The 12,898-nt window shown below is 36.5% G+C and overlaps 1 protein-coding gene across 1 annotated transcript in view; it reads right to left on the bottom strand.

Annotated features, from left to right (window-relative positions):
• GPR158 (G protein-coupled receptor 158) overlaps positions 1–12,898 on the bottom strand; it is a 420,275-nt gene that overhangs the window by 181,318 nt on the left and 226,059 nt on the right. The window contains exon 4 of the mRNA XM_042991251.1: positions 12,126–12,349. Coding sequence (XP_042847185.1) covers positions 12,126–12,349 — 224 coding nt within the window. The remainder of the gene's footprint in view (positions 1–12,125; positions 12,350–12,898) is intronic.

Below are 12,898 nucleotides of genomic sequence, written 5' to 3'. Positions count from 1 at the left end.
AAAGTGGAAAAGTGGAAACAGCTGCAGGGACTGAAATAAAAAGGGAGAAAGGAGAAGGTTTAAATTCCATTAAGACTCTATAAACAGGGGAAGTGCAGAGTCTGAAACTCCACAGCTCGATACCTGGCAGGTCTCTGGTGAGAAGGGCAAATCCCCAAGAGCACAGTGAAGTCTGGGGGGTCCCTCGGGCCACAAGGGGAGAGGCAGTTCCTCTGCTGGGAGCATATGTGGTAGAGGTTGTGTGGCCCCACCACAAGCAAAGGCCCCAGTGGACCCCGGAGAATAATCACATTAGCTGGTGCTGGAACAAGGTCATTAAGGGTGAAGCCTAGTGCTAGATTTGTATTGAAATTTACCATAATCCCTGAAATGCTGCTGCTACACGATCACATGAACTTTTTCTGGGGTGGGCTGGCACCGAGGCACAGTCTCTAGGCATCGGCAGCAGCATGGTGCCACAAACATTCCTGGGTGCGACTGGAACCCAGCCATTGCTTGGTGAGACCCTCATGCAGAGGGGCAGAATGGGACAAAGCCGCAGTCCCTCAGAAGTGAGGGGTTGGAAACACAGCCGCATGTGATATAAAACTCAGGAAGGAGGTGCCACCTGGCAACCTGACTGCTTGATCACCGACAGTGTAAAAGCAGGAAGTGGACAGAAGCCAGAGACAAAGGACCAGCGTGTGATTGCTGATCCAGGAGAACAGAGTTCCAATACTTGAGACTGGGTGGCTGGGTGACACCACTTTCACCCCTCCAGCGAATGCGCATACACACCTACCAGCACCACAACAATCTACCCCAGTAAGCTAAGCAGTGCCATCTAGTGGAGAACAGAGCCATTACACTAAGCCCCACCCAACTGGGCCAACCTTGCTCTCAGGAACACCACAAGTCTCCCTGCCTGCTTAGTTCACGGACTATAAAGTGCTTCATAGTTTGAATCTTAGAGGAAAATGATGTAATTTCACTCGTATTTCACTCTGCTCACTGGTCCACATATTCAATTTTTTTTCTTTTTCTTTTCTTTTTCTTGAATACAGAAAGAGAAACAATTTATTTTTATTCTCAATTTTTATTAAAAATGTTTTTCTTAAAAAATGTTTTTCTTTAATTTTTTCTTTTTTACGTTTTCGTAAATTTTTCAAATTCTATTTTACTTCCATCATTTCATTTTGTTTTATTTCATTGTGATCATTTTTTCAAATTTTCAAATGTTTTCCTTTTTTTTTTTTCCCATTTTTTTCCTCTAACTTATCAAGCCCCTTTCAACACCGAGACCAAAACACACCTAGGATCTAGCATCATATATTTGATTTGTGTGTGTGTGTGTGTGTGTTGTTTTTAATTTTTTAATTTTAATTTTTTTTAATTAAAAATTTTTTTACCTAATTCATTCCTTTTCTTCCTTCAAACTGACAAAAGGAAGGAATTCACCCCAAAAGAAAGAGCAGGAAGAAATGACAGCCAGGGAATTAATCAACACAGATACAAGCAAGATGTCTGAACCAGAATTTACACTCACGATAATAAGAATACTAGCTGGAGTCAAAAATAGATTAGAATCCCTTCTGTGGAGATAAGAAGTAAAAGCTAGTCAGGGTGAAATAAAAAAATGCTATCACTGAGCTGCAATCACGGATGGATGCCATGCCAGCAAGAATGGATGAGGCAGAGCAGTGAATCAGCGATATAGAGGATAAACTTATGGAGAAAAATGAAGCAGAAAGAAGGAGGGAGACTAAGGCAAAAGAGCAAGATTTAAGAGTTATAGAAATCAGTGACTCGTTAAAGAGGAACAATAACAGAATCATAGGGGTCCCAGAAGATGAAGAGAGAGAAAAAGGAGTAGATGGGTTATGTGAGCAAATCATAGCAGAAAACTTTCCTAACCTGGGGAAAGATACAGACATCAAAATCCAGGAAGCACAGAGAACTCCCATTAGATTCAACAAAACTGACGATCAACAAGGCATATCACAGTCAAACTCACAAAATACTCAGGCAAGGAAAGAATCATGAGAGCAGCAAGGGAAAAAAATCCTTAACCTACAAGGGAAGACAGATCAGATTTGCAGCAGACCTATCCATAGAAACTGGGCAGGCAAGAAAAGAGGGGCAGGATATATTCAATGTGCTGAATCAGAAAAATATGCAACCAAGAATTCTTTATCCAGCAAGTCTGTCATTCAAAGTAGAAGGAGAGATTAAAAGTTTCCCAAACAAAAATTAAAGGAGTTTGTGACCGCTAAACCAGCCCTGCAAGAAATTTTAAAGGAGATTCTCTGAGGGAAGGAAAGGTAGGTAGGTAGGTAGGTAGGTAGATAGATAGATAGATACCAAAGCAAAAAAGACTAGAAAGGACCAGAGAACATCATCAGAAACTCCAACTCTACAAGCATCACAATGGCAATAAATTAATATCTTTCACTACTCACTCTAAACGTCAATGGAGTAAATCATCCATTCAAAAGACATAGGGGAACAGAATGGATAAGAAAACAAGATCTATCTATATGCTGTTTATAAGAGACCCACTTTAGACCTAAAGACACTTTCAGATTGAAAGTAAGGGGATAGAGAACCATCTATCATACTAATTTTCAACAATAGAAAGCCAGAGTAGCCATACTTACATCAGACAATCTAGACTTTAAAATAAAGACTGTAACAAGGGATGAAGAAGGGCTTTATATTATAATTAAGAGGTATATCCACCAAGAAGACCTAACAATTGTAAACATTTATGCTCCAAATGTGATAGCATGCAAATATATAAATCAATTAATCATAAAACATAAAGAAACTCATTGAAAATAATACCATAATAGTAGGGGACTTTAAAACCCCACTTACAGCATGGACAGATCATCTAATCAGAAAATCAACAAGAAAACAATGGCTCTGAACAACACACTGGACAAGACGGACTTAACAGATACATTCAGAACATTTCATCCTAAAGCAGTGGAATTCTTCTCCAGTGCACATGGAACATTCTCCAGAATAGATCACATACTGGGACACAAACCAGCCCTCAACAAGTACAAAAAGATCAAGATCATACCGTGCATATTTTCAGATCACAACACTATGAAACTCAAAATCAACCACAAGAAAAAATGTGGAAAGGTAACAAATACTTGGAGGCTAAAGAACATCCTACTAAAGAATGAACGGGCTAACCAAGAAGTTAAAGAGGAAATTAAAAAGCACATGGAAGCCAATGAAAATGATAACACCACAGCCCAAAACCTCTGGGACACAGCAAAGGCAGTCATAAGAGGAAAGTCTATAGCAATCCAGGTCTTCCTAAAGAAGGAAGAAAGGTCTCAGATCCACAACCTAACCTGACACCTTAAAGAGCTGGAAAAATAACAGCAAAAAAAGCCCCAAACCAGCAGAAGACCGGAAATAATGAAAATTAGAGCAGAAATCAATGCTATTGAAACCAAACAAAACAGAACAGATCAATGAAACCAGATGTTGGTTCTTTGAAACAATTAAAAAAACTAATAAATCACTAGCCAGTTTGATGAATAAGAAAAAGGAAAGGACTCAAATAAATAAATCAAGAATGAAAGAGATCACAACCAACACAGCTGAAATAAAAACAATAATAAGAGAATATTATGAGCAATAATATGCCAATATAATGGGCAATCCAGAAGAAATGGACAAATTCCTATAAACATTTAAACTACCAAAGCTGAAACAGGAGGAAATAGAAAACTTGAGCAGACCCATAACCAGTAAAGAAATCGAATTAGTAATCAAAAATCTGTCAAAAAACAAGAGTCCAGGACCAGCTGGCTTTCCATGGGAATTCTACCAAACATTAAGAAAGAGTTAACACCTATTCTCTTGAAGCTGTCCCCAAAACTAGAAATGGAAGGAAAATTTCCAAACTCTTTCTATGAAGCCATCATTACCTTGATTCCAAAACCAGACAAAGACCCCACTAAAAAGGAGAACTATAGACCAATTTCCCTGATGAACATGGATGCAAAAATCCTCAACAAGATATTAGCCAACCGGATCCAACAATACATTAAAAAAATTATTCACCATGACCAAGTGGGATTTATACCTGGGATTCAGGGCTGGCTCAATATCCACAAAACAATCAATGTGATTCATCACATAAATAAAAGAAAGGACAAGAACCACATGATCCTCTCAATAGATGCAGAGAAAACATTTGACAAAATACAGCATCCTTTCTTGATATAAAGCCACAAGAAACTAGGGAGAGAAGGATCATACCTCAAGATCATAAAAGCCATCTGTGAAAGACCCAATGCTAATATCATCCTTAATCTGGAAAAACTGAGAGCTTTCCCCCTACGGTTAGGAACAAGACAGGGATGTCCACTGTCATCACTGTTATTCAACACAGTATTGGAAGTCTTAGCCTCAGCAATCAGACAATACAAAGAAATACAAGGCATCCATATTGGCCAGGAGGAGGTCAAACTTTCACTCTTCACAGATGACATGATACTCTATATGGAAAACCCAAAATATTCCACCAAAAAACTGCTAGAACTGACCCATGAATTCAGCAAAGCTGCAGGATATAAAATCAATGCACAGAAATCGGTTGCATTCCCATACACCAACAATGAAGCAGCAGAAATAGAAATCAAGGACTCGATCCCATTTACAATTGCACCAGAAACCATAAATACCTAGGAATAAATCTAAGCAAAGAGGTGAAAAATCTATACACTGAAAACCATAGAAAGCTTATGAAAGAAATTGAAGAAGACACAAAAAAATGGAAAAAGATTCCATGTTCCTGGATAGGAAGAACAAATATTGTTGACATGTCAATACTACCCAAAGCGATCTACATATTCAATTTCAAACAACACCAGCATTCTTCACAGAGCTAGAACAATCCTAAAATTTGTATGGAACCAGAAAAGACCCCGAATAGCCAAAGCAACCTTGAAAAAGAAAACCAAAACAGGAGGCATCACAATCCCAGACTTCAAGCTGTATTACAAAGCTGTAATCATCAAGGCAGTATGGTACTGGCACAAAACCAGACACTCAGATCAATGGAACAGAAGAGAGAACCCAGAAGTGGACCCACAAACATATGGACAACTAATCTTTGACAAAGCAGGAAAGAATATCCAATGAAATAAAGACAGTCTCTTGAGCAAGTGGTGCTGTTGGGAAAACTGGACAGTGACATGCAGAAAAATGAACCTGAACCTGTGTACACACACACACACACACACACACACACACACACACACACACACACACACAATGGAGTTTTACTCAGCAATCAAAAACAATGAAATCTTGCCATTTGCAACTACATGAATGGAACTATTATGCTAAGCGAAATTAGTCAGAGAGGGACAAATATCATATGACTTCACTCATATGAGGACTTTAAGACACAGAATAGATGAACACAAGGGAAGGGAAGTAAAAATATATAAAAACAGGGAGGGGGATAAAACATACGAGACTCTTAAATATGGAGAACAGAGAGTTACTGAAGGAGTTTTGTGGGGGGGATGGGCTAAATGTGTAAGGGGCATTAAGGAATCTATTCCTGAAATCATTGTTGCACTATATGCTAACTAACTTGGATGTAAATTAAAAATAAATAAATAAATAAATAAACTTTAGCACAATATCAGGAAAATTAACAAATAAAGCTATGAAAATTATTATATTTATTTTCTGTAAGGATGTTTATCATTCAATACATTTAACAATATTTTCTATTTAAGAATCCACAGGAAAAATATCTCTGAAGACTTAATGATAGGCATATTCAAATTTCATCTGAGTGACTGGTCAGTTTTTATCTTGTGAACCCTAACTTGCTTTTTTTCTCCTCTTTGCACTATTGCTAGAAAACCCCAGAAAGTTTTTTCTAGCAACAGGCTAAAAACAGTATACCTGCCCTCATGGAATCATTCCATATCTTAACCCCACCCTTGACTTCAACTAATTTTTTTCTACCCTTTTTTCACTGAGCCTCAATCTATTAATACTTTTAATCTTCTAGAAATTTTTATTATGGGTGCTGGCGTAAGACAAAATATAAATACATACCTACCCCACCCTAATGGGTTACTTTGGGCAACTGACAATCTCCTAGAGGCTGGGTTTTCTTTTCTATGAAAAGGGGTTACTTCATTCTAGTTCTCATATTTTGTCATCTTTCTAAATAAAAACCAGGAAATTAGTAACAAATTGATTTACATGACCAGCTTTTAAACTGTTACCATTGCAATAACACAACAGGGAGCATACATTCCATGACTTCATAATTGATAGTCTCTCAAGATTTCTGTAAATTTCTCATTTCTAAGGTAGAGGTTGGAATCCTCCTAGAAAGGTCAATGATATAGATAAATATAAATAGTAAATAGCTATAGCTTACTTGTACACTTAACATCTGAAAAATAACAAAAAGCCACATATAAATAAATGCATAGTAAACACTTTTTAAAGATAACTATCTATATAGAAATACCTGTGTAATTGCACGTGCATATGTGAATTGGCACTTGTGGAGCTTGGGTATTCAAAACATTTTTTTTTTTAACTGAGACTAATTAAGTGAAACTATCCTGCCTACAGTTTAGCATTCCTTCCATTCCTTCATAGTGAAGAGTTAGCCAAAATAAGAGAATCTGTGTTTTGTTCATTTCAGCTATCTGGACAATCTATTAGGATTAGTATAAAATGATCATTTACAATTATAAAGACAGTTTAAATGAATTTATTGCCTGGAATCCCACTACTTACATCAAATAGGCATGGCTATATTTTTAAACACCTTATCTTTTAAGCTATTTTAAATGTCATACTTAGCCCCTAACATTGGAAGGAAACAGATTATTAATTTCACAAAGAGGTCTAAAATAATATAATAAATAATATGTATAATAAATATAATAAAATAATACAATAACAAAAGACAAATGTCTAGTAAAGTACTCTATATAAATTATCTCATTAAATCTTCAAAAGTATCCTGTGAGGCAATTAATAAACTCCTTCAAAAATTTTTATAATAGGGGCGCTTGGGTGGCTCAGTTAGTTGAGCATCCGACTTCAGATCAGGTCATGATCTTGCATTCTGTGAGTTTGAGCCCCACATTGGGCTCTGTTCTGACAGCTCAGAGCTTGAAGCCTACTTCAGATTCTGCATCTCTCTCTCTCTCTCTCTCTCTCTCTCTCTGCCCCTTCCCCACTCATGCTCTATCTCTTTCTGAAAAATAAATAAATATTAAAAAATTAATTAAAAAATTTTATAATAGCTTTATTAAGATATAAATCCTTTTACAGTGTACAAGCCAGTGGTTTGTAGTATACTGACAGATTTGTGAAAGCATCACCATAATCTACTGGACCAAAAAGAAAGAAAAGAAACCCTGAACACCTTAGCAGTAACACCCCATTCTACCCTCCTTGTATCCCTTGACAACCACTGACCTACTTCTTATCTCTACCAATTTGCCTATTCTGGACCTTTCACATGAATGTAATCATGCGATATATGATCTTTCATGACTGTTTTCTTTCACTTAGCATGTTTTCAAGATTCATCCATGTTGTAGTGTATCAGTACTTCACTCCTTTTTATTGACAAAAAAATTTGCCATTTTATGGATATACCACATTTTATTTATTCATCCATCACTGGATGAACAGTTGGGTTGTTTCCATTTTTTGGCTATTATGAAATATGCTGTTATCAACACTTGTGTGAACATTTTTGTGTATACAAAGGTTTTATTTTTGTTATTAGTTTCAGCTGTACAATATAATGATTCAACATTCTATATTCTTCTCAGTGCTCATCAAGGTTAAATGTACCCTTAATCCTCTTTATCTATTCCACCCAGGTACCTCCCTTCTGGAAACCACGAGGTTGTTCTGTGTGTATACACACACACACATACACACAAACACACACACACGCACGCACACACCACATCTTCTTTATTCATCTCCAGATGGACACTTAAGTTGCTTCCATATCTTTGCTATTGTAAATAATGCTTCAATAAACATAAAGGTGCATGTATTTTTTTTGAATTACTGTTTTTGGTTTTTGGGGGTAAATATCCAGTAGTGAAATTACTGGATCATAATGATAATTCTATTTTTAATATTTTTGAGGAACATCAATACTGTTTTCCACAGAGGCTGTACCAGCTTGCATTCCCACCAATAGTTCATGAGGTATTCTTTTTTCTCCACATCCTTGCCACTGCTTGCTATTTCTTGTGTTTTTGATTTTAGTCATTTTAGACATATGTTTTCAATTCTCCTGGGTATACACCTAGGAGTGGAATTATTGGCATATCATAACTCTATGTTTAATTTTTTTAGGGACCGTTAGTTACACTGTTTATATTCCCAATAGCAATGAATGAGAGTTTCAATTTCTCCGCATCCTAAACAACACTTGTTATTGTCTTTTTTATTTTTATCTATGCTAGCATGTGCTATAGGCTTGATTAGAATTTTCCTAATAACTAATGTTATTGAGCATTTTCATATGCTTATTGGCCATTTGCATATCTTCTTTGGAGAAATTTGTATTCAGATCACTTGGTCCATTTTTGAATACTGTTGTCCTTTTATTATTTATATGTTCTGAGTACTAGTATAGTCTGTAAATATTTTCTGCTATTCTAGGGGTTGTCTTTTTACCTTTTTGATGATGTCCTTTGATGCACAAAAGTTTTCAATTTTGATGAAGTCCAATTTATTTATTTTTTCCTTTTGTCATGTATACGTTTGATGCTGTATCTAAGAAACCTTGTCTAACCCAGAATCATGAAGATTTATGCCTATGTTTTCCTCTAAAAAATGTTTCTTAGTTTTGGGCCTTATATTTAGGTGTATAACCCATTTAAAATTATTTTTGTATTTGGTATATTAACCCCCATTTTTTAAGTTTATTTACTTATTTTGAGAGAGAGAGAAAGAGAGAGAGAGAGAACAAGTGGGAGAGGGGCAGAGAAAGAGGGAGAAAGAGGGAATCCCAAGCAAGCTCCATACTCTCAGTGTGGAGCCTGATACGGGGCTTGAACTCACAAACCCGTGAGATCATAACCTGAGCCGAAACCAAGAGTTGGACGCTTAACTGACTGAGCCACCCAGGCGCCCCAACCCCAATTTTATAGAGGAAGAAACTAGTTGAAGTGAGGCTAAGCAATTTTCCCAAAGTATAATGGTATTCAAGGGGCTGGACAGGATTCAAGTACAAGCAATGTTACTCTAGAGTCTGCACACTCACCCATAATATTATGCTACTTCTACATTGCACACAATGTCTTTCTCTTTTGTCAAAATAGATATAAATTTTTAGATTATAAGTTGTTTATTCTTTATACTATCAGTGGGTAGGCAATGCAATGGGAAACTTGTAAGAGAGGCATCAGTATTACCTCAAAAGTAATGATCAGTTTTCTGCTTTATGCAAAAAAATGCTGTAAAGACACAAGAGAACTTTAAAAAGCAAAGCCAATATCTACATGTTATAAACATGCCATCTTTACACTGGAAATGGTTTACTGCTTTCACAATTCTCTTCCTTTTGGTAACTGAAATCAGAAGAGAAAAGTTCACCAAATGTTTCCTTTCTTCAGTATACTAGATCTGCATTCACTGACTATATTAACCTATATCATTTCCTAAAAATATTCCCCCTTATATTATGTCACATTCTGTGAAAACTGATTCTTCAAAAAGTGACCATCCTAAAACTAGATAACATCTAATTTATTTACTACAACTAGTTTGTAGCTATAGAAATTTCACTAAATGATACACGAAGATATCTATTCTCATGAAAACCTTATAAAGTAGCATTTCATATGACGACCCAGAGAAGTTTGAAAGGTTAGTAACTTTGGAAATGTTAAGTAACATTAACATAGATCAAGACATTGGTCCATCAAGAACTATCTCAGTGCTCAACACTGCTCCTCATCAGGGAAATACAAATCAAAACCACACTCAGATATCACCTCACGCCAGTCAGAGTGGCCAAAATGAACAAATCAGGAAACTATAGATGCTGGAGAGGATGTGGAGAAATGGGAACCCTCTTGCACTGTTGGTGGGAATGCAAACTGGTGCAGCCGCTCTGGAAAACAGTGTGGAGGTTCCTCAAAAAATTAAAAATAGACCTACCCTATGACCCAGCAATAGCATTGCTAGGAATTTACCCAAGGGATACAGGAGTACTGATGCATAGGGGCACTTGTACCCCAATGTTTAGAGCAGCACTCTCAACAATAGCCAAATTTGTGGAAAAAGCCTAAATGTCCATCAACTGATGAATGGATAAAGAAATTGTGGTTTATATACACAATGGAGTACTACGTGGCAATGAGAAAGAATGAAATATGGCCCTTTGTAGCAATGTGGATGGAACTGGAGAGTGTGATGCTAAGTGAAATAAGCCATACAGAGAAAGACAGATACCATATGTTTTCACTCTTATGTGGATCCTGAGAAACTTAACAGAAACCCATGGGGGAGGGGAAGGAAAAAAATGTGGTTAGAGTGGGAGAGAGCCAAAGCATAAGAGACTCTTAAAAACTGAGAACAAACTGAGGGTTGATGGGGGGATGGGAGGGAGGGAAGGGTAGGTGATGGGCATTGAAGAGGGCATCTTTTGGGATGAGCACTGGGTGTTATATAGAAACCAATTTGACAATAAATTTCATATATTAAAAAAAAAAAGAACTATCTCAGATTTCTTAATATCCAATGTAATATTCTGCCCATTATATATCATTAACTCCATTTAGCACAGCAATCATTAATGATTATAATCAACTAAAATTTGTAAAGACCTGTTATCCCCTGTGCAAATGAATTATACTACATAGAGAGATTTCAGAACAGTTTATTAAATAGACCTTTTAATTCTACCTGCTCTGCCAGGGATAGGTGTTTTAAAAAACGGATTGTTATCTAGGTAACAGTGGTTAGATATTTCTCAACCCCACTTGCCTGCTTCTTTATTACATATACACTTTAACACATATTTTGTTGCAAAAGAAAAACAAGTATTGGTTAAATGAAGAGCATTTTGCCCATTTGCACTTTCTGACTAACTTAAAGCCTGATTTTAATTTGTGTTGTATGCTTCTGTTAATGAAACTGTCTATTTAAAATAACTATTAAATTCTATAACATTAACATAATGGATACATTCTCCTAGAATCTCAATAGAGGGTTTTCTTTTATTATGTTGACTTGAGGCCTTGTAATAGATGCCATTCACAGAGAGTTGTTTTATTTTTAAAATTTCTAATGGGAACACTTTATGCTTCCAGTAAGCTTGGTTATCTAAACCAATCTGTATAACTTTGCTAACACGAAGGGGTCATTTGAATTTGGAAAAGCTGGAAACTTTAGACTTTGTGGTTTTTTTTCCCCCAGTACAACAAATAAGTTTCTGAAAGAAACAGAACCACAAATTCTGACAACACTGGCTACATATAATTCATTGGGTGACCAACTGAAGACAATTTCCCAGAAATGTTTACCCTGGACATTTTAGCATTTCCTCCACCCCTGACTAAGAAGCATATAAATGTTTATACTATTCTTTGATTTCTCAGAACAGAACCAAAGGGCAGCCTCGCTCAAAAGTCATATAAGCCCTTTGTAGGATAATGTGCTCAAAAATAGTCATCCATTTGTCAATGGTTAAGAGAAATAAAAATGAAATATAACAAATACCAAAAAGCTTTCTAGATATGAAAAAAATTAACAATACATTGGCTACTAGCAAAATAAGTTCTTCTCGAAGCCAAAGAGATAGAAAAGAGAGTTCTTCAAGGCAATAAAGTACTGAGGCTCCACACTAAATTGGGGGAAGCATTCTGTAGAAGAAAATGTTATAATAAGGTTCCATATTTTTAAACCCTACTTCTCTTAGGAAGTTAAAGAATGTAACGTTCATACTCTGGTCTAATTATATTATATGGGAATAGGAAGACTTCTGCCAAACAGAGAGGCAACTGGGGCTTGGAAAAACTCAATTTGTTTGAAAAAAGAAGTGGTCACTTCGTAATAAAAAGGAAGTACATAACCAGGGTACCTGGGTTTACCTTTGCTTTGCGAAAGTGGTAGACCACGAGCATGCTAACGAAGTCGAGCAGCATACACAGGGCTTGGAAGGAGATGATAGCAAGTCGCAAATACTTATCCTCCTGGACAAAGCAAGGGCTGTCATCAGCACAGTAGGGGCAGCCCTCTCTGCAGGGTAGGCAGACATGGGCTTCTTCTGACACATCTTTTGCACTTCCTGTCAAAGGGTGATCCGGATCCCTTCCTGAAAGTTCCAAATAAAACCACAGTGTCATTGCACCTCTGAGATAGGTGAGATTGAGTACACAAAACACATCCTCACCTCTCCATTCCTTATCCCTTTTGTTAAAGACTTTTTAGCAAGCTTCTTGCTAGGGGAGAGAGTTACTTTGCTTTTAGACTCAAACAAAATTTTTTTTTATCACTTTGATTTAAAAATGTCATTCAGAGTAACTGAGAAAAATTAGCAAAAGTGTAACTAAACTTCCTCAATGGCAAAGAAGAGTTTTCTGTTATATAATTATCTACCAATCACCAAATGATACTTTCTATGGCACAAATCATATTCCATAAGTATTTGTTAAAGAATTAACCAGAAGGAAGGAGAAGAAAGTTGTCTCTTTCCTGTACCAAGTCATACCCAACACTTTTGGAACTTCTTGACCTAGATGGCACAGAATCCAAAATGAGGCTTTGATTGCTCCTTAATTCAGCAGGGATCTCATCTACTAAGTTCATTAGGTCTAAATTGGATAAAATGGCACTTAACCGACAGTTGTTCAGTGTGCGATTG

This window comes from Panthera tigris, chromosome B4, assembly GCF_018350195.1.
Source record: "Panthera tigris isolate Pti1 chromosome B4, P.tigris_Pti1_mat1.1, whole genome shotgun sequence".
NCBI classification, from domain to species: domain Eukaryota; kingdom Metazoa; phylum Chordata; class Mammalia; order Carnivora; family Felidae; genus Panthera; species Panthera tigris.
The sequence above is the reverse complement of the archived record's forward strand: the minus strand, read 5'-3'. Positions and strand labels throughout refer to the sequence as shown.